The sequence below is a fragment of the Oryx dammah genome, unplaced genomic scaffold, assembly GCF_014754425.2.
Source record: "Oryx dammah isolate SB20612 unplaced genomic scaffold, SCBI_Odam_1.1 HiC_scaffold_9, whole genome shotgun sequence".
Lineage (NCBI taxonomy): Eukaryota > Metazoa > Chordata > Mammalia > Artiodactyla > Bovidae > Oryx > Oryx dammah.
The window spans coordinates 834588-856206 of record NW_024070193.1 but is presented as its reverse complement, the minus strand read 5'-3'; the positions used below and the strand labels follow the sequence as shown (position 1 = coordinate 856206).

At 62.8% G+C, this 21619-nt stretch overlaps 1 protein-coding gene across 4 annotated transcripts in view; it reads left to right on the top strand.

Annotated features, from left to right (window-relative positions):
- The window catches only part of MGLL (monoglyceride lipase), an 86541-nt gene that overhangs the window by 62494 nt on the left and 2428 nt on the right, over nucleotides 1-21619 (top strand). For 3 of the 4 annotated variants that reach the window (XM_040246639.1, XM_040246638.1, XM_040246640.1), the window contains 4 exons: nucleotides 3515-3651; nucleotides 4726-4836; nucleotides 12114-12203; nucleotides 20067-20282. In XM_040246639.1, the coding sequence (XP_040102573.1) occupies nucleotides 3515-3651; nucleotides 4726-4836; nucleotides 12114-12203; nucleotides 20067-20282 (554 nt within the window). Of the gene's footprint in view, nucleotides 1-3514; nucleotides 3652-4725; nucleotides 4837-9426; nucleotides 9505-12113; nucleotides 12204-20066; nucleotides 20283-21619 lie in introns of all 4 variants that reach the window. The other variant, XM_040246637.1, reaches the window with a different exon arrangement.

Below are 21619 nucleotides of genomic sequence, written 5' to 3'. Positions count from 1 at the left end.
AGCTGTAAAGCTGGCGCCTGCCCCTGGCCAGGCCGTCACGAGGAGCCGAGGAGCATGCAGACCCACGGGGGGGACCCTGGGTCCGAGGACGGCCCGGCTTGCAGGCGTGTGCGTGCCCAGCCTCCTGCCGAGGTCCCAGGCCGACCGTGCCACTGGCTCCCAGCGCAGGCCCCCAGCAGAGTTGTGTCCCCCCAGTTTGCAGAGCCCTCCGTCCATGGGGAAGGGGGCCCTAATCAGGGCACCTGAGGCAGAGACCTGAGGGGGGTGGGGAGCGTGGGGAAGCTCGCGGCTGTGCCGTGGGGGCTGCACGTGGGTCTCGGGGCTCACTCCAGGCCTGAGAACCGGCCGGGTGGGCGCAGGCCGTCATGCTTCACCGAGGGGCTGGCCTGTGCGTAGGCCCACCAGCAGGACGGCGCAGAAAGCCAGAGACAGGCCAGGCTCGTGCAGAAAAGGGAGCTCCCCTGAGTGACGTCACCCCTCGGCGCAGGGGTGAAGGGCGCCTCGTGAAGGTGCCTCGTGAAGGCTGCTGAGACAGCTAAGGCGCGCCTGCCGTTCGGAACTTGGCCCAGGCAGTTGGACGGCACTAGGAATGTCCGACGTGCCCCCGTCGGCTCGGTCCACACTGGCCACTGGTCGGCGGGGTGAGCATCGCCTCGGTTTTAAGAAGGAAAGACTCCCCAGGCAAGGGAGCCGTGTCTCACACCACGTACCCCGACAAGCTGCGGCTGGATCAGGATGCGTGCGTGGAGGGTGAAGCCGCGCCCCGGGGCGGGAGTGGTCAGTCGCCCGGCTCTGTGAATCGCCTGCCAGCCCTGAGCAACGCTCTCACAGGGGCTGCTGCGAATTTTATGCTGTGTGTGTTACCCCCACCAAGAAATGCAACCAGAAAAGAACTCAGAAAAAATGCTGAGTTCCTTGACAGCCCTGCAGGAGAGAAGGCCTCTATACCCGAGAATCAAAATTCAGAAGCCATAAAAAGAAAAGATTGACGATTTTCTCAAAAATCTTCCATAGCTAAACACGACGTCAGGTTGAAGGACAGATGACCAGCTCATGTACACAGAGCTCTTAAAGATCAAGAAATGCAAAACCTTGATAGAAAAAAACCAAACAGCAAAGACAGGAATTCTCAGTTTACCAGGAAAAGAAATACAAGTCACTCTTAAAACGTGAGAAGATGTTTGACTGGCACGTTCTCCTCTTTCGGGCGCGAATCCAAATACAGAGTGACGTGCTCTGTTGGGAGGCTGGTAGATTCAACCCAGCATGCCCCCCGTGGACGACGTCAACCCACTGAAACGGCATCTGCAGACACCTTTCGGCCAGGCAGACCTGCCCCTGGCCGTGCACCCCTGAGGCTCGCGTTCATGAAGGTGGAAGAGTCATCCCCAGTGAAGCGGTGCAGGCAGTGGTTTGGTGAACAGGGATCGGATGTCACACACACAGTTTTGGCGAGAGGTGGCTGGAGTGACCGTGGTTCACCCACACGAGGGGCCCTAGGACAGGAAGAGCTTGGTCTGTGTGCCATCGGAGGTAATCTCCAGACTGTGCTAAAACGGAAAAAAACTGGCGTAGAATAGGGTGGGTCTGTAGCATGCTACCTTTTATGTAAAAGGAAGAAGGGGGGAATATGGATAGATAGATATTTTCTTATTTTTGCAAAAAGAAATGCTTTTGAGAGAAGACAGAGAAAATAAGGAGATGTTTAGCCGTGGGGAACAAGAGGGAACAGAGATGAGACGTCGCTGAGCAGGTCTTTTTATTTTTCTAACTGTTGTACCAGGCGCACGTTTACATAATCAGAGAAGAGAATCAAACTGGAAAATGGAACAGAAAAATTTATAGTTGTAAACAACAAATTTATTTTGAAATTAATCTAATCGGGTATCGGTTAGTAACATAGGCACACAGAGAAAATAATTGTGTTGACAATACTTTGGACTTTAAACGTAATACTCTGTCCACATCGATACTGAACTACGTTCTCAGGGCCGGGAGTGGGCTGGGGGTGATTACGTTGGGCGGCTTGGATAGCAAAGTACTGCAGATTGAGTGATGTTAAGGGTAGGGATTTACGTCCTGAACGTTCTGGAGGCGGGAAATCCAAGATGAAGCTGTCGACCGGGCTGGTTCCTCCGAAGGCCTCTGCCGGTGTGCAGACGGCCGTTTCCTCCCCACGTCCCCACTCGTGGTGGGGCAGTCCAGCACTGTCCCCCGGCATGTCCGAGTCCTACTCTTTTCTCAGAAGGACACCAGGCCGAGGGGGCTCTGTCGGTCGCTCGGTCGTGCCCGACTCTGCGACCCCATGGACTGCAGCCCACCAGGCTCCTCGGTCCATGGGACTTTCCAGGCAAGGATACTGGAGTGGGTTGCCGTTGGTGGGGAGCAACAACCACCTCTTGAAAGACCGTGTCTGCAAATCCCGCCGCCTCCTGTGCTGCATGTCTGGGGCGTCAGCGTGTGAGTTGGGGGCCGCCCACAGCAGGCCCACACGGTCTCAGTTTGGGGGTGATGGAGACGTTCTGTGGGGACTCGGTGATGGTTGCACGGCAGTGGGAACGGGTGCGGAGATGTGTGCTGTGGCCCGGGGACGATGGGACGTTTCACCTCCATTAGAAGTGAAAACGAGCTTACGGGGCTGGGTCTTCCGCTGAGGTGACAGGAGGGGTCTCCGGGCTGCACGGTCAGAGGCGTCAGAGGCGGGGGGGGGGTGCTGGGCAGCAGCGGGTGGGCACACGTGGAGGACGGCAGCAGAGAACAGGCTGTGGTCTGGCCTCACGGAGGGTTTCCGAGTCGGGGTCTTAGCGGCCCGGCTTCCAGCCACTGCGAGCCCCGCTTTCCGTCTGTGGGTGGGGGGCCCGGTCACAGCGCCTCGGGTCAGGCGTGTTCTATGTGCGTCCCTGCGCTGAGAACTGCCTTCTCTTCTGCACTCTGCAAACGTGCACATCCCACGGTTTCCATGGCGACCAACATCCCTCAGAGAGGGGAGTGTGGAGGGGCCCTCAGAAAGGACTCGGGGAAAGGAACAGCTGGATCCGGGCAGAGGGTAACGCCCGGGAGGGAGGCGGTACAGCCTAGTCCCGCTGCCGCCTCGCGGAGACCGTTTCTGGTGCCCGCAGGCTGGTGCGTGGCTGTCCCCTCCTCTACCCTCGAAGGTGGGAGGGAGGGGACGGGATGCGGCCTTTACCCGGTGAAACGCTGGCGCTCGGGCGCACGCCCTGAGGCTCGAGGAGCTGGGGGTCCAGGGAGGCCTCCTGGCTGCGTGGACAGGCTCTGCAGCACTTACCTCCTGGCTCGTCACCTTCCGGCCGTGTGATCTTGGGCACGTTCCTTAACCTCCCCATGCTTCCAGTTCATAATCTGTAAAATGGGTTTGGGGGTGATGGAGAGTGTCCGCACTCGAGAGTAGTGGGGTTCCTCCCTGGAGAGTGGTTGTCGTTCCGTGAGGAGACCGCCGGGCTGGGCGGGGGGTGCCAGCCTCTGCTGACCAGTTCTGTGCCCGTTTCCCTTCCAGTCGGCCACGGGCAGAGTGAGGGCGAGAGGATGGTGGTGTCCGACTTCCACGTCTTCATCCGGGATGTGCTGCAGCACGTGGATGCCGTGCAGAAGGACCACCCAGGGCTGCCCGTCTTCCTTCTGGGCCACTCCATGGTGCGTAAGCCTCGGGGGGGCCCTGGGCCCAGCATCCCCAGCGTCCACCCGGCTAGGGATGGAGGGGGTCGCCCTCTGCCCAGCCGGCGTGGCCCCTCAGCACACGCTGCACGCGGGGCTCCCGGGGGGTGTTTGCTCAGGAAACAGGGTGGGGTCTGGAGGTGGCCCCAGGGAAGGGCTTCTCCACCCGCTCCTCCCGGTCAGGGCCCAAGAGTCAGTCTGCTCCCGCTTTTCGGGGTGGGGGCCCTCGGTTCATGCTTTCTGCCGGTTTCGGAGTCACGCAGATCCCACTAGGACAGACGTCCCCAGGAAGCAGTGCTTAAAGGCCATGCCTAACCCCTTTTGCCTTTTAAATACACAGACTCCTCTCAGGATCTTTAAATCATCTGTGAACTTTAAATCATCTGTGGTCTTTAAATCGAGCTGTGATCTTTAAATCGAGTCTCCTCAAACCAGCCGCACGCAGGCGAGGCCTGCCTGCAGGCGCCCAGCCACGCGGGCCGGCAGAGGGCTTTGAGCTGCTGGATTCTACACCCTGGGGGACATTCCCCTCCCCGCCTCCCCGCCCAGCCACTGCCCAGCCCTGTCCCTGACAGTCTCTTCCCGGACTGGTGCTCCTGAGCGTCTGGGTTTCGGCCCCTGGTTCAGATCCGCTCGTCAATAGCCAAGGCCACCCGCCTTCAGCACCTCCCGGGTCCACTAAGTGTTTTCCCTGGAGCCTGGATTCCTGGGCCCTTTAACTGAACCCGGAAAAAAAAAAAAAGTGTAGCCATCTCTTACTATCCTCTGATTTTCTTTTTAATCTCATATTAAGCCTGATGGACTGGACGAGTTGAGGGTCTGCCAGCTTTTGGCTTGAAATGAAATAGAAATGTCACCGTGGCACTTAAAGCCCTCAAGCGGGGACCTTGTTACAGCCCCTGAAACGTTGGCGCTTGGAAAGCCCTGGGGAAACAGGGGGACCGCGGGCCCAGCTCACCCAGCGCTCGAGGGCGCCTGCTCCGAGGCAGCAGCTCTGGGCCCGGGGGAGCCGCCCGGGTGCCGCCACCCAGCGTGCGCGCCCTCTCCCCGCAGGGCGGCGCGATCTGTATCCTCACAGCCGCGGAGCGGCCGGGCCACTTCTCGGGCATGGTCCTCATTTCCCCGCTGGTCATCGCCAGCCCAGACTCGGCGACACTTTTCAAGGTAAGCGGACCTCCTGTTCCGTGAGCCCCGGCAAGCCTCCCTGGCCCCGGGCCTGTGCTCACAGCTCGGGTCCGGGACGAAGGGGCTTCTCCCGCTGTCGTGACGAGGTTTGGACGCAGCGAGCATCGTTGTGGCCGGTCATTTCTCAAGTCAGGTGTGGTTTTTTCCCCCAAACAAACAAATCGGCTTCCCATCTGTGCGTGTGTCTCAGTGGACGCTCAGAGGAGGACAGGCCTCTCCGCTGTCCCCGGCTGAGTGCGGGGCTCCGACCCACGTGGCTCCTCGGGGGCGTTTTTCTGGCCGTGAGGTCCTCGTGGAGCTCCCCGCGGGTTGTGGGCTGGGCTGGGCTTTGCCCCCTGGGGAAGCGGCGGAGACCACAGCTTGGGAGCAGCCAGATCGTGGCTGTGGGATGCTGACGCGATCTGGGCCCAGGTTTCAGAGACTTGAGACCCGGGGAGGCTGGGAGACGCGGGGCCCGCCTGACATGGGGGCCGGGTGGGCAGCTGCTCCCTCCCAGCCAGTGCTCAGGACTCAGAGGAGCAGGAGGGCCAGTGAGGTGGGGGTTGCGGTCGGTAATGGGGTGGAGGGGCCCTGCCCTGATGCCCCGGCAGGCCCCTGAGGACCCAGCGCCACAGCCTTGACCACAACCCTGGATGTGGGCATCCAGCGGAAACAGTCAGCAACTTGAAGCGGGGCTGGACCGAACCAAGGAGAAACCAGGGCCTCTCTGAGTGCTGAAGCAGAAGACGCCTCTGCTCAGTTCTCCGAACGGGCCAGCCAGCCAGCTCCTCTGAGTTTCATCCTGTCTGAAGGAACCACCCCGACTTGCTGAAATCGACTCCAGAGGATTTCAGAGCCTGGCAGAGGCGGGACTGCCTGGAAGGATGGGTTCATTCACAGACTCCCAGGCGAGGCTCCCCGACTTGGTCTCCTGGCCCCCTCCCCTCCTGGTTGTGATCACGTAGCCTGCGGCCGGACCACCCGAGGGTCCTGGTCAGAGAAGAGAGTGAGCAGGACCAGGGTCCCGGGTGGAGCCCCCACGGCGCTCCGTGGGCTCCGTTCATGACATGTTTGCACAGCGTGTGCCGGGCTCACATGTGAATCGTGCCCTCAGCTCCCGCTCTCACCCCAGGGACGGGGAGGTCGCTGGCTACGGTTATGCTCGGGACCCCGGGGCTTGGAAAGGACCCTCGGCTCCCCAGGTCCAGCCCCCGCCCCTCAGGGCTGTCCACTCCCCTGCAAGGGCGTCTCCCCGGAGGGGACATGACCCCACCCCAAAAGAGCCCAGGACCCTGGGGGTTTCTGATGAAGGGCACAGGGGCAGGGGATGGGGGGCAGCCAGGCCCCGACAGGGAGCCCACCCCGTGCCCCCTCCAGTCTCGGTGCTAATAGGTGTCCTTGTGGGCAGGGGAACGCGGGTCCCGGTTGTTAACCAGGATTCACGAGAGTCCCCGTGGCCCCGAGGCCTGGGGGGCGCCCCCTCCCCTCTGTGAAGCCCGCTGCTGCTCCAGGGTGGGGGGGTCGGGCAGTGCTGACCCCCGAGGCCCAGGGGCGCCCCCTCCCCTCTGTGAAGCCCGTCACTGCCCTGGGGAGGGGGTCGGGCAGTGCTGACCCACAGAGCCGGCGTCGTGTCTGCGGTGCGGGGGCCCTGGTGTGGGGGTCTCGCCTCACCTGAGCAGCTTCGGAAGGAAATCTCGGGCCCGTGGGGCTCTAGGTGATGCAGTGGACACGAGAGCAGTCCTGCAGCGGCGGGGGGCGCGGCAGAGGGCGCAAGCCCAGCTCCCCTCGTTGGCCGCAGCCGGGCGGTGGGCGTGTGTGTCTCCGAGGGTCACGCGTCCAGGCGGGAGTGTGTCGTCTGTCCTTCCTGTGCTGTGCGTGCGGCTCGCTGTGCTCTGGTGAGGCCTCCCCTCCTGGCCTTTGGGTTTCCAGTGGTTCAGTCTTCAGGACCCCAGAGACAGGTTCCTAGAGACTCCTCTTCTGGCCGAGGTGGACGGTGGGGTAGGGGGCTTCCCTGGGCCCCGAGGCTGCAGGGTGCAGCGCGAAGAGCTGGGTGCTGGTCCGTGACTCCCGTCGCAGAGCACGGCTCCTGGACAGGTCAGAGGTGTGTTCACAGCGGCCGGTTCCCCACGGGTTTCACCAGCCACTCAAACGGTAAAGAACCCGCCTGCAAGGCAGGAGATGGGGCCTCAATCCCTGGGTCGGGAGGTTCCCCTGGATAAGGACACAGCTGCCCGCTCCGGCATTCTTGCCTGGGGAATCCCCTGGACAGAGGAGCCTGGCGGGCCACAGTCCATGGGGTTGCAGAGTCAGACGCAGCGTAGCGACTGACGTTTTGCTCTGTTTTGTTGTCCTGATGGAGACATTTCACAAAGCAGCACGAAGCACCGGGGCCTCGGAGCACAGACGGGCTTGTGGAGGGGGGCGCCCCCGCCCCCATGTGAGAGTGCCAGCCCCCGCCCCCAGCCCCAGCACAGCTGGTTCCTGCCCCACTTCCAGCCGGCTAGGGTACGTGCAGCCTGGGGACGAGATGGGGAGAACCCTGTCTGCACTCAGATCCTGGTGGAAGCAGGAGTTTATAGACACAGCAAGCCTGGACCCCAGGACAAGTGTCAGGGTCAGTGGGACGCTTCCTGGAGACGCCGCAGCGCAGCCGCCCCGGGGACACGGGGACCCCCACGCCCCCTTAATTTGTGCTGCACCCCGACCTCCCTGGGACGACATGCCGGCAGGGCTGCAGGGTGACCCGGCGTCGCCCTGGACGTGCTCCCCAAGCGAGGGCTGGAGTGACCCTCCAGGTGACCCTGTCTGCCCTTGGCCGGAGGCTGTCCCTGGGGTCTCGGGGCGGGGGATGCGGGAGTACTCGGTGCCCCCAGACGCCCCTTCCGGAGGCGCCAGGGGCCGTGCGCGTGTCCCAGACACTCCCGGGTGACTTCCCCTCCGTCACCGCCCTGTGTGTGGTTCACAGATGGGAAAGGAGGCTACAGTCTCGCTCGAGGTCAGCGCGCGCCCTGGCTTGGCCAGTGGGCGTGGCGGGACGTCCTTTCCCCCCGAATCCGCCAGGGATCAGCTGCCCATCTGGGTGTTGCTCTTCTGCTTTTAGTCCCCGGAGTCCGGAAGGCGCTGGAGCCGGGGGGCTGGAGGGGACACGGGAGGGGTCCCGGGAAGGGCCGGTCATCAAGCCCACATACAGTTAGACCGGGAGTCGGGGCGTGGCTGGGTCGTGACCTGGCCCCCAAAAGCGGCCGCCGTGTGTACCCGGGGCCTTGGTCCCACCCTGAGGCACACAGGCTTCCTGTTGTCTGCCTGGGGGCGCGCTCACCGCCCCGCACCCAGGGAGCCTCCGGGCTCTGTCCCAGCTCTGGCCCCTGTGCCCAGGTCCGCCCCTGCACCGCTGTGGAAGCGAGCAGCTGTGTGATCACCTTCCTCGTGTTAAGCCTTTCAGCTGCAGAAGCTTCAGAGTGGTCTTGCAGAGCCATTAGAACCTGTGGGATCAATAAAGGCACCTGTGCAGGTCCCTGGCACTTAAAGGGGTGGGCCTCTCGCTCACCCAGGGGCGGGCCAGGGACGCTCGCTCGCTCGTCGGCCGTGGACCTGGTCCTCTTCGAGGGTGAGACTGTTGGGGTCCCCCCTGCCCCCTGGAGTCCCCACTCAGTGGCACAGGGTTTCCTCACTCTCCCGAGGCGCACGGGGGCCCCTCTGGGGGCCGTTAGGGTTCTCCCTGGAGGGTCTGGGCGCCAGGCCGCCTCCTGGCAGCCCATAAGGCTGCAGCGCGTTGTCCCCACTTTTGTGCTGTTATTGAGTCGCTAAGCGTGTCCGACTCTGCAACCCCACGAAGCACAGCAGGCCAGGCCTCCCTGTCCATCACCAACTCCTGGAGTTCACTCAAACTCATGTCCATCGAGTCCGTGATGCCATCCAGCCATCTCATCCTCTGTCGTCCCCTTCTCCTCCTGCCCCCAATCCTTCCCAGCATCAGGGTATTTTCCAGTGAGTCAGTTCTTCTCATGAGGTGGCCAAAGGGTTGGAGTTTCAGCTTCAACATCAGTCCTTCCAATGAATATTCAGGACTGATCTCCTTTAGGATTAATTGGTTGGATCTCCTTGCTGTCCAAGGGACTCTCAGGAGTCTTCTCCAACACCGCGGTTCAAAAGCATCAATTCTTTAGCGCTCAGCTTTCTTTCTAGTCCAGCTCTCACATCCATACATGACCACTGCAAAAACCGTAGCCTTGACTAGACGGACATTTGTGGGCAAAGTGATGTCTCTGGTTTCTAATATGCTGTCTAGGTTGGTCGTAACTTTCCTTCCAAACAGAAACTGAGGACCACAGATTCTCTGGGTTCCAAACCGGAGGTCAGATGCAAGCCTGCCCAGCTCCGGGTCTCTGCTGCCTCCTCCTCCAGGGCTGGGGTCTCAGCTCCCAGGCTGTCCTTGGGCCACGAGCGCTGAGGTGCCCTGGGGGGCTCTGTGGCTACACGGACCTGCCTTAGCCCACTGGCCTCACGATGAGGGTGGGGGTCTCCTCCCAGGGCCGTGGCTGGGTCACTCCTTCCTGAGCGGGATCTGGGGCTCTCTCCACGCGCCCGCAGGATCCTCCAAAAAGTTTGGAAGAAGTGTGCCAGTTGATAGTAACAACTGTTGTATCGTGGATGCCAGCTTCTCTGTGGGTGAGCCGCTGCCCCACCCCTCCTCCCGGTGGCCGTGGGCTCTCTCGGTGGACGGTGCTGGGGCAGAGGATGGTGGCAAGCAGCAGGGACCTGGACAAATCGATCCTCCCCACCTGGGGTCTGCGGGCTCTCCAGCCCCCTGCCTCCCTCCTCGCCTTGGACCTCGGGGCCCTTCCTCAACTCCAGCTTCCTGGATCACCAGTCAGCCACTCTCTCTGCTTCTTCCTAATGAAAAGGCTAAAGAAACAGGCCCACCCTTAAAGAGTGCGTGCGGGGCAGTGGTTCCAAGCTTCTCCGCCACCTCCCCCGCGAGACGGCGTTTCCCCGTCTCTGGGTTTGTGGGGAGCAGGCAAAGAGGCACCCAGGTATTTTTTTTTTTTTTAGCTGTGACCTTAAAGCCGTCAGAGATTCGTCTCTGCTCGACTGAGTTTTGTTAGAAACGTGGCCGGAACACACTCCGCTGGTTCAGAAGAGCCCAGGGTCTGGGTGGTGCCCACCTGTCTCACCCTGGGCTCCTTGGAAAGGGCAGCGTGCGGGTCAGGTGTGGCCCGGTTCCTGGTCCTGCCCGAGGGGGTCGGGGACGCTGCCCCTGGGGAGCTGTGCTGCTGTCAGGAAGGGAGGGGCCTGATGGCGGGGGGCTGCCCGGTGCAGCAGCCAGGTGGGAGGAACAGGGCTCGGGGGGAGACCTCGGGGCTTGGGGGGAGACTGGGAGCTCTGTGCGGCAGAGTCCTCGCCAGGACTCGGCCGGGTGTCCCGGGAGGGAAAGTGAAGGCGCAGCCGGACTGAAAAGGCCGTGCGGGACGAGGCTGTCAGACGTGCAGGGGCGGAGGGAGGCGGCCTGGTCCCATCACACGCGGCTCCCGGGGCCCAGGTGTGACGGGGACACGTGCAGTCAGCCTGCAGCCCCCGCGTTCCCGGGGAGCCGTGGCGGGGCGTCAACGACAGCAGGAAGCTTTGGAGCCGCTCAGCACTCTGGGCCCCACGCGACGTTTCCCCCATGACTCCCTCAGGCCACTGTCACTGGAGGGGGCGCGCCCCGAAAGCCCACCCCGGTGGGGCGGGGCCAGTGAAGGCGGGGTGCCCGGGGTGTCCCCTCTCTGCGCCTGGAGCACTTCAGCTCCGTTTCTGCCTCATTCACACTCTGGCCTTTGGAGGCCCAGATCTCCGCTCGTGAGGTCGGGCTTGCAGAGGAGCCCCCAGTCGAGGAGCCCACAGACCGTCCTGTCTGCTCAGAAGCAGCCAGTCCTTTCCTTCCTAGAATTCAAGCCCTCCCTGGCCTGTACTCGTGCCTGGGGCTGGCCCACTCCCAGCCTGACCCCTGACCCTGCCAGATGGGTCCTGTCCAACCCATGACGCTTCAACGGGTGCGGGAGCCCGATGTGGGTTGGATCGTGGGTGTTTGGGGCTGGGTGGGCGAATGCCCGGCACTTGGAGGCCGCCGGTCCACATGCGTGAGGATGACCCGAGCATGGGGTTGAGGTGAGGTCAGAGGTCGCCGCTGTGGGTCCCCGGCCATCTGGGGCCCAGCTGTGCGAGAGGTTGTGAGGCCCCTGATGGCCAATGAGCGAGCTTTTGGGGGTGGGGGTGCTGGGGGTCAGCAGGCGTGCGCAGGCCTCTCGGTCACTGGGACCAGGGGTGGCCGCGCCCCAAGCCTCTGTCTGCCCTGTCCAGCTGGCCGTGGGCGGTGGCGCTCAGCCTGTGTCCTCGTCTCTTAAATGACAGTCAGCCCTTCCCTCGGGGCATTCGTGTCGAGATCCCAAGACGGGAGCCGCCGGGACCATGCCGACACCCCGCGGTCACTGGTAGCCAAGGGGCAGGCCCCCCCCCCCACCGTCAGCCCTGTGACGGCTGCCGAGACCCGGGACTCACCGCCCACGCTTTCCAAGCGAGTCTAATCTCAGCATTTCACAGCTCGCCTTGGAAATAGCATCTCTCCTCCCTGGGTGTCTGCAGAAACGGAAACAGCCCGCCCCGCCACAGACGCGTGAGAGCCGGTTGACGCGTCTCCGGGATAAACACCAGCTCTGGGGGGCAGGGATGGGGCTGGCCTGGACCTCAGTCCGGATCACGTTGGGGCAGTGTGTGTTAAGTGCCTACTGCGTGGTGGTGCCTTGGCACACAGCGACCCCGTGGGCAGCTGAGGGACAGGCCAGTGGTGCGCAGGCCCCCGTGCACGCAAACGCCGGGAGCCAGGCCCGTGCCCCCCGCTGCCCCGCCTCCGCCTGGCCTGGTGGTGGTTTCTGCCCCGAGACAGTAAGCGGTGCCTTCTGATCAGGGCGCGTCCTGCCTGAGCTCGGGTGCCTGGGTGCTTCTGCTCTGCAGAGAATTCGAGATCTCCACCTGGAGTGGTCTGGGCAGGCGGCCGCACACATCGGGAGCAGCAAGGAAGCAGATGGCTGTTGCTGTCCCCGCCCGGCCGCCCCCACCCAGCCTGCAAGCCAGGCCTGAGAGGCCATCTGGGCGGGGCGAGCAGGGGTCCTTGGCTGCCCGGCTGGGATCAGGCCCGGCTCACGCCCCGTTTGGTCTCCCTCTCCTTTGTGGCCTGAGGCAGCCCGCGGGGTGGCCGGGCCGGGGTCCCACGGCGCTGACTAGCTTCCCCTCACGTCCAGGTCTTCGCTGCGAAAGTTCTGAACCTCGTCCTGCCGAACATGTCCCTGGGCCGGATCGACTCCAGCGTGCTCTCGAGGAATAAGACAGAGGTGAGTCTTTCCGAGGAACTGGGGGCAACTGGGGCTGGTGGGGGCAGCCGGCCACGGCCCAGGCCTGGGGGGAGTCCGGGCGTCGGCCTCGCCGCGGCTGTCTGCTGCCATTCCCCCGAGGGCCTGCGTCAGGCGGCGGGGACATGGAGGGGGGTGAGGCTCCATCTGGCTGCAGGCTCTGGTGGGAGGGGTGGGCAGTGGTTCTCTAAGCTGTGCCCACGTGTGTGGGCCACCTGACCAGGTGGGCTGTGTGTGCGGCAGCCGGGTCTCGTGGGCTTGTGAGGGACAGCAGCAGTTCAGAATGACTTCAGCAGAAAGAGGGGTTTCTTGGTGAACGTAACGGAAGGCTTCAGGCACAGCTGGGTCCAGGGGCTCAGAGTCTTAGTCACCACTGTTTCTCTGCCCCTACCTCGTGTGTCCCCTGGTTTGGCCTTATTCCCAACCAGACTTTCCCTGAGGGGAGGCGAAGCTGGCCACCAGCAGCTTTACATGAGCAGCCAGGGGAGAGGCTTCCAACAGCAGCTCTGAAACCGTGTGCCTCAGACTGGGACTCAAACCCACGTGGCTGGGACTCGAACCCAGCCAAAACCCTCAGTACCTGGTTTCAGAACCTCATGAAGCTCAGGTTCTTGATGTCTCATCACAGAGTCCAGGGGGAGACACAGTGATGGCTAAGGAGTGGATCTATCCAGATAGAGAGAAGCGGCCTCCACAGGCAGAGCGTGGGCGGTCAACAGGGCGAGTGTGGCCGTGGAATGTGGCGTGGTTAGAGTTCATAGGCTGGGGCGTTTCGTGTGCTCATGAGCGGGAGGGCCACTCTGGCTCTTTCGGGGAAGTGGTGGAGGTGCAGCCCACCTTGGTCTTCACCGTGGAACTGTCCTGGCGCCTCTGGTGTGCCATCGCCCTTGTGGGTTGAGCACTGAGGTCTGTTCTTGTCTGCCATCTTGCTCCCATCTGATTCTAATTGGTTTGTGTTGTGTCCTTGGGCTGCGTCACTCTTTCAGAAGCTGTGCCCTATCCCAGGGCTGGTTCTTACCCCTGGACAGTTGGTTATTTGTCCCGGAGAGGGGGTGGTGTCACCCTGCCCAAGCTCGTGGCCTGAGAGCGGAGGAGGACAGCTGGAGGGTGCACCAGGGGTGCCAGTCAGGCCGGCGTCCGGGTCCGCGGGTCCCTGTGGAGGACAGGGCGGTCCGTGAAGGTGCTGGGCAGGGCACCATGCCTCCGCCCCTCTGGTGAAGGGCCAGCGCCCCGTCCCCAGCCTGCAAGGATGGGCCCTCGAGCTCCAGGCCAGGTGGCTGTCTCGTTCTCAGTCACCCACAGTGGCCCGTGTTGCAGGGGCAGACAGACACTCCCCAGGTCCCAGGGCGTGCCCGGGGTCGCCTGCCTGAGAGCTCTGTCTGGGGGGCAGGACCCTGCAGGCTCAAGGCCGGTGAACAGGCAGTGCCCTGGACAACGGGAGCATAACGCCGAGTCATCTCCTGCCTCAGTTTCCCGTCTTCCGTCAGGATGCTGAGCTGGGGGGTCGTGGCTGCCTGTTGGCCCTGGCTTCCTTGGGGTCTGGCAGCATGATGGGATGTGGCCTCCTGGCCCTCTGAGCCACTCAGCTGGGTGAGTCACCCAGACATGCAGGCAGGGATGTTCAGGCCACGGCTCCAGCTCCCCGGCCTCGAGAGCCCGCTGTTGCTGAGTCTGGCTTGTGCGGGACTCCAGAGGGAGCCAGTCCGCCCAGTCATCCACACCCCATTTGAATTAGAATTTAATTTTAAAAGCAGTCCCTCCAAACCCCCGTCTTGGAGCCACATTTGACCCACCAGGGTTGGGAATATTTGAGTAAAGAAAGAAGATGTTCATTCCAAGAGGCAGACCTGTGTGGTGAGAAGCATGGCATTAGAGCCAGTCCTGACGGGAGCGGGGCCGACATGAACCCATTTCACAGATGACGACACTGAGGCTCGGAGGGTAAACCTTGCCCGAGGTTGCAAGCCAGTTGGGGCAGAGCTGCGACACAGAGCCTCTGATTTCACAGTCTATGGTGCGTTCTTGCAGCTGGGGTTTACGAGTGTGGAGCTCCTGACTTGTACTTCCTGGCCCATGCGGCATGCGTGGCGGGCGAGGGTGCCGGGGACCACCGCTCCGTGCGCAGGGTCACTGTGAGGTGAGGCCTATGGGCAGGGCCTCCTCCAGCTGCCGCAGCCGAAGGATGACTCTGTTTCAAATGTGCGGTTTCCAGTGAAACCACCGATTTCTGCATCAGCCTCTTCACACTGTTCAGGGCTTCTCAAGGCAAGAACGCTGAGGTGGCTTGCCGTTCCCTTCTCCAGTGGGCCACGTTTTGTCAGAACTCTCCACCGTGACCCAGCCGTCTTGGGTGGCCCCCACGGCACGGCTCGTGGTTTCACTTAGACAGGCTGTGGCCACGTGATCTGTGTGGTTAGTTTTCTGTGCCGGTGGTTCTCATTCTGTCTGCCCTCTGATGGGGGGAGGAAGAGGCTCATGCAGGCTTCCCGATGGGAGCACTGGCTGTGGGGGGCAGGCCCTGGCTCAGCTCAGTCCAGTCCAGTCCAGTCCAGTCGCTCAGTCGTGTCCGTCTCTGCGACCCCATGAACCGCAGCACGCCAGGCCTCCCTGTCCATCACCAACTCCCGGAGTTCACTCAGACTCCCGTCCATCGAGTCCGTGATGCCATCCAGCCATCTCATCCTCGGTCATCCCCTTCTCCTCCTGCCCCCAATCCCTCCCAGCATCAGGGTCTTTTCCAGTGAGTCAGCTCTTCGCATGAGGTGGCCAAAGTACTGGAGCTTCAGCTTTAGCAGGCCCTTGCTCAGTAAATCTGTAATCCAGCCGTCTGCTGACGGGTAGGGCTGCACTCCCAGTCCTGGAGTCCCTGATCTCCTCCAGGAGGACTTCTGTGAACACACCACTCCTCCAGGACTGCTGCTGCCTGTGAGCCTGACCCCGCGGCGGGCCACTACCGACCCGTGCCTCTGCCAGAGACCCCCACAGGCAAGTCTGGCTCCGTATCTTCTGGGGATCACTGCTTCTTCTTCCTGGGTTCTGGTACGCACACAGAGAATTCCAGGAAAACATCCACTTTGGCTTCATTGACTATACGAAAGCCTTAGACTGTGTTGATCACAGTTAACTGTGGATAATTCTTCAAGAGATGGGAATACCAGACCACCTTACCCGCCTCCCGAGAAACCTGTGTGCAGGTCAAGAAGCAACAGTTAGAACTGGACATGGAACAACGAACTGGTTCAAAATTGAGAAAGGAGTGCATCAAGGCTGGATAGTATCACCCTGATTATTTAACTTCTGTGCAGAGTACATCATGTGGAATGTTGGGCTGGATGAAGCACAAGCTGGGATTACTGGGAGAAATACCAACAACCTCAGAAATGCAGATGACACCACCCTTTTGGCAGAAAGTGAAGAAGAACTAAAAAGCCTCTTGATGAAAGTGAAAGAGGAATGAAAAACCCGGCTTAAACATTCAAAAAATGAAGATCATGGCATCCGGTTCCATCACTTCATGGCAAATAGATGGGGAAATAATGGAAACAGTGAGAGACTTTATTTTGGGCTCCAAAATCATTGCAAAATCACTCGAAAATCATCACAAGCCATGAAATTAAAAGACTCTGCTCCTTGGAAGAAAAGCTATGACCAGCCTAGACAGCATATTAAAAAACAGAGACATTGCTTTACCAACCAAGGTGTGTATAGTCAAAGGTATGGTTTTTCCAGTGGTCATGTATGGATGTGAGAGTTGGACTATAAAGAGAGCTGAGCGCCGAAGAATTGATGCTTTTGAACTGTGGTGCTGGAGAAGAGTCTTGAGAGTCCCTTGGACCGCAAGGAGGTCCAGCCTAAAGGAAACCAACCCTGGATGTTCACTGGAGGGACTGATGCGGAGCTGAAACTCCAACGCTTTGCCCACCTGACGCAGAGCCAACTCTGGAAAAGACCCTGATGCGGGAAGATTGAGGGTGGGAGGAGAAGGGGGCGACCGAGGGTGAGCTGGCTGGAGGGCATCACTGACTCTATGGACATGAGTTTGGGTAAACTCCGAGATTTGGTGATGGACAGGGAGGCCTGGCGTGCTGCAGTCCACGGGGCTGCAGAGAGTCGGACACGACTGAGCGACGGAACAACAGCAACTGCAGCAGCTGTGCTGGGCGGCAGGGGCGGGCGGGGGGGGGGGGGGGAGGGGGGGAGGGGCGGGGGGGGGGAGAGGGGCGGGGTGGGGCGGGGCAGGGGCGGGGACCTCCGCCCTGTGAGAGCTGAGAGTACCCAGGCAAAAGAGGAGGAGAAAAAGATCACGAGATGATTCCAAGCACTCTCAGTTTGAAAGGAGCAGATTTCAGAGCTGCTGCCCCCTTTGTAAAATCATGAACATGTCCCCGAAGGCCTTACACCGAACGGAAGCGTCTGGGTGAATGCCTCGCGGGCGGGCTTCCCTCCACGCCCATCACCGCGGCCCCGTCCACGGTCGCACAGCGCCATGTATCCCGGGGCTCCAGAAACACTGCTCAGTTTCCCTGCTGGGCGGAGCCTGGGCTCCGGCTGGATTACGGTAGAGAGCAGAGAGGATTAGCTCCTGCCAGCGGGCGCTGGGAGCTGCCCTTTCCACATTCTGCCGAGCTTTAAAAATAGCAGCGCCAAGGGGCGGAGCAGACACCTCGAGGACCCAGAGTCGGCTCCTGAGGCTCACCCTCCGTGGGACGTCTCCCCTGCAGCCCGGCAGCCCTGAGGCCCGAGGCCCGGCACTGAGGGCCGTCGCGCTTGCTGAAGCGGGACTCGGGGAGCGGCTGCAGGCTGGCGCCGACGCAGGCTCCCTGGCAGGCTCCCATCTCTGGGGTTCGCTGCGGCAGCCAGGATGGGCGGCGTGACCGCCCCCACTTGACTGCCTGGGACCCGCAGACAGGACCCGCACAGGCCCTGGCGCGGGAGGAAAGGCAGGGCCCCCGGCGTGGTCTCAGCATTGCCCGCGGCGCTGTCTTCTTGCCACAGCTCCAGAACGTCCGTCTCAGGAAACTTCAGCCCAGAGAGGCCAAGTCCCTTCCCCAGGGACTCGCAGCTGTTCCGTAAGGATTTGAACCTATGTCGGGCTGTGTGGTGAAGAATCCAGCTGCCGGGACAGCAGACGCAGGTTCAATCCCTAGGTCAGGAAGGTCCCCGGTGGAGGACGTGGCAACCCAACCCCTCTAACCTTGCCTGGGGAGTCCCATGGACAGAGGAGCCTGGCGGGCTACAGTCCTGGGGTCGCAGAGTCGGACGGGACTGGGGCGACTCAACCACTCTCACCTCCGAGCTCCTGGCGCTACAATCTGGAAACAGCAGCCGCTGCTCAGCCCCTTCTGCATCCTCCTCACGTTTCGAGCCCCGCCGACGCACTGAGCCTCCAGCCTCGACCGTGGCGTCCTCAGAACGCCGTGAGCCCCTCCCACTCGGAAAAGCCATGGACGTTCCACACAGTTGTTCGGCCAAGGCTGCCCGCGGGGAAGGCCAGGAGGAGGAGCCGTGGGCTGCTCCCGGCACCCACGAACCTCTGACTGCTCACGGCAGGGCACCCCCAGCCCCCTCCAGCTCTTCCGCTGGGAGCGCCCCGTCCTGTGCCGAGGCGGTGTGCCTTCCAGAACCCAGTCAGTGTTCTCTGTCGCTGCACCAGGACGCCCTCCAAGCGCCTCCTGGCTGGTTGGCAAGCACGCTGGCCGGCTATATGGCGAGTTCTGGGCACCCGGGGGGCTGAAGAGGGGCTGGCCCTGCTCCCACTCACATCTGCAGGGGGCTCCGCTCCAGGCACCCCCCACCCCTCCTGCCGCCTAGCGTTTCCAGTGTGCCTGCGCTGAGGATCGGACCCCTGCTCCTGTGGCCTTCGTGGCTTCCGCCCACGTGGTCGGGAGGCCACCTGCCCACGGCCTGGGGGCCTTGACCACCCCGGTGCGTTGAACTCAGCACAGCCAGGGCTGCAGACAGGCCCAGCCGCCCCCGCGGACCTGGCTGTCACTTCCCTGCAGGCTGGTCCCGCTCCGCGTCTCGCCCCACGCATGGCTCATCCCCACAAAAGACTTGTCTGTTTCCAGCAGCTGGGGGTCTGCCAGTGCCTTACAGATAAGCCTCGAGCCGCAGGAGCCTCTCTTGGCACGGACCTCTGTGCAGGGGTGACCACGGGGGCCTGGCTCAGCCGGTGCCCCGCGTAGAGGTCTGCTCACCCCCTCCCCCTGTTCCCCACTCCCTGCCCCCCCGCCCCTCGCGACCCTGGCGGGAACACCTCTGAGCCCCAGAGAGGCTGGTCCCTGAGGTCAGCGGCTGCAGAACAGCCAGGGCCTCTGCGCTTCCCCGGCAGCTCAGCTAGTAAAGATCCCACCTTAATGCAGGAGATCCCGGTTCCACTCCTGGGTTGGGAAGATCCCCTGGAGGAGGGAAAGGCTACTCACTCCGGTGTCCTGACCTGGAGAACCCCACGGACGGACTGTGTGGTCCACGGGGCCGCAGAGAGTGGGACGTAACTCAGCGACCTTCACTTTCTGAGAAGCCCGGCAGGGTCCCCTCCTGCAGGACCACAGGGTTACGGCGGCCAGGACGCCTGGTGCGCTGGCCCGGCTGACCCCTCAGAGACCCCGTGTTGCTGCTTTGTAACTCCCCCTCGAGGCCTGTCCACTCTGATGGTCACTGGAAGAGGGTCATGGAGACGTGGTCGCCCAGGAAGGCCTCTCTGGGGTTAGGGTGGGTGCTGGCTGCTCAGGTGCTGCGGGCCTGGCCTTGGCGGGGGAGGCCCCGTCTGCTTCCTGCCCGGGGCGCAGGACACTGAACCCCAGACAGGTCTAGGAAGACCTCAGAAAGCAGAGGCCGCTGGCACTGGGCGGGCTGGCTACCTGAGGGGGCTTGGTCCCCCTGAGCCTGTTGCCCTATGCGGGGGTGTAGGCTCTGCCCTGCCCTCCTGGCCGCCCCCTCCGCCCGCCTGGCCTGCCCTCCCCCCGACACCCAGGTCTCAACCCATCAGCGTGTACACGGGGCCGGTCAGCCTGTACACAGGGCCGGTCAGCGTGTGCACGGGGCCGGTCAGCGTGTGCACGGGGCCCGTCAGCCTGTGCACGGGGCCGGTCAGCGTGTACACAGGGCCTCTGTGCCCCAAGCGTGGTAAAAGGGCCCGGGGCAGGAAGCCACTTGGGCTGTCCAAGCAGTTAACCCAGAGCCATGTCCCTGAGGGGCTTGGCGGCCGGTCAGTGGGCAGGCGCCAAGCCACTCAGGCAGGATGTGGTCTGAGACACCTGCCCCGTCTCTGCTCTAGCGAGCAGGTCCCTCGCTATCCCCTCGGGGGTGCGTGGAGTGACACCAGAGACAAGGGCAGGGCCGGGGAGCCCCCGGGGCTCAGACCCCGAGCTGCAGGCAGAGCTAGTGTCAGAGGGGGTCCTGAAAGGCGGGTGGCTCAGGAGGGTGGACCTGTCTGGCAGAGGGGCGGCCGTGGCCTTGGGTACCCAGGGCAGTGGACCGGCCTCTCGGGGCCGCAGGTGGCCGCTGCATGAAGCCCAAAGCCTCCGCGGGCCCCCGTCCCTGCACTGACTGACCCCTAGCGACTCAGTGGGTTCACCCTGGCGACCCTGTGTCAGGGGAGAGACTCATACGCAGACCCGCGCCAACCCCCCTGCCCCCGCGCCAACTGTGATATCGTTGCCACGTGAAACCATCGACGCCAGCCTACGACGTGCTTATGGGAAGAGGCACAGACTGAGGCTGGGCCTGTCTGGGGGCCCCGGGCGTGGAAGGGAGGATGCAGGGCCGGCCGGCAGGAAGCCGAGGCACCCGGGGCCATGCGGGGGGCAGCTCCCCGGGGTCTGACGGACACCCCTCTCTCTGCAGGTGGACATCTACAACACGGACCCCCTGGTCTGCCGGGCGGGGCTCAAAGTCTGCTTCGGCATCCAGCTGCTCAACGCGGTGTCGCGGGTGGAGCGGGCGCTGCCCAAGCTGACGCTGCCTTTCCTGCTGCTGCAGGGCTCCGCCGACCGCCTCTGCAACAGCAGGGGCGCCTACCTGCTCATGGAGTCGGCCAAGAGCCAGGACAAGACGCTCAAGGTGAGCAGCTGCGGCTGCCCCGCATCAGGAAGGGCGGGGTCCTGCCCTCGGGAGGCGCATCCTGGGTGCTGGTGAGGCGTCAGCTGGCCCCGGGGAGCGCCTGTGTGTTGGGCACAACAGGACGGAAAAGTGTCGTTTCTGGTGGGGAAGCCCCCCGAGTGTCTTCCCTCTAGACCAGGAAGCTGGCTGGCTGCAGGGACGGGGAGAGAGTGGACCCACAGGCTGTGTCTGCACCGAGTGGCGGCCAAGCCTGAAGGGGGCTCTGGGCGGTCGGTGGGGCAGACAAGCCTCAGGACACGTGTGCGTGGCTCCCACCCCTGGCAGCCTCTCCTCGGGCACGGCCACATGGGTGTCCGATCTGGGGCCGCCTGCTTGACCACGGGCACACAGGTGGTCCCTGCGGTGCTGAGCCTGCTGCAGGGGCTGGAGTTGCAGCTCTGCTCTGCCCTGAGTCCTCTGCCCACCCACCCCCCTCCCCAGCTCCACTCCGAGGGTCAGCCCTGGCCAGCTGGTGGGCAGAGGGTTACTCAGATGAGCCTGGGATGGGGGCGGGCTGGAAGGAGACGGTATCTGGGGGAGGCGGCCCTGGGGACCGCAAGTCCTGTTCTGACGCTCCTGAAAGCGAGGGTTCAGAGGTCTACACCCCCGTGCTCACGGCAGCCCCGAGACGCAGGCCTGACGAGCCCAGTGGGGTCCATCCCGACAGTGGAACGTTACTCAGCCTCGGAAAGCGGGGGGTAGGGGGTTCTGATAGCTTCCTGGTGCCACGTGCATGGACGCGCCTTGAAGAGTGCTGCGCTCAGTGAAACGAGCCGCTCACAAGAGCGCAGGGTGTGTGCGATTCCACCCCCAGGAAACAAGCAGAGCTGACGAAAGTCATCGCAGTAGACGCAGTAGAATCCGCTGTGGCCCCGTGGTTGGGACTCGGTGCTTTCAACTGCTGGGGCCCTGGTCGCAGAACTGAGAGCTCGTAAGCCATGTAGCCTGGTCAGAAAAAAGAAGGAAAAAGAAACTAGCGTGCTGTCTCCAGGGGGCAGGAAGCAGGGCATGGAGCCGGCATGTGGCGGGGCCAGGCTCTCGGCTGTCACGACAAGAGCGCTGCAGAGCCACCTAGGACGCCAAGCGCCCCCAGCCGCACACGCAGCGGCGGTCACGGTGGCCAGTTTCCTGTCCCGTGACTTTAGTGCGGTCAGCGAAAGGAATTTGGAGACGCCTCTTAGAAATTGCCGGGAATGGCAAGGAGGCTGCTGGTTACACATGTGGAGAGTCCGGAAGGAGGTGAGGCTGGAGATGTAGATTCTGAGGCGTTGACCACGGGCAGCTCCTACAGCCTGGGG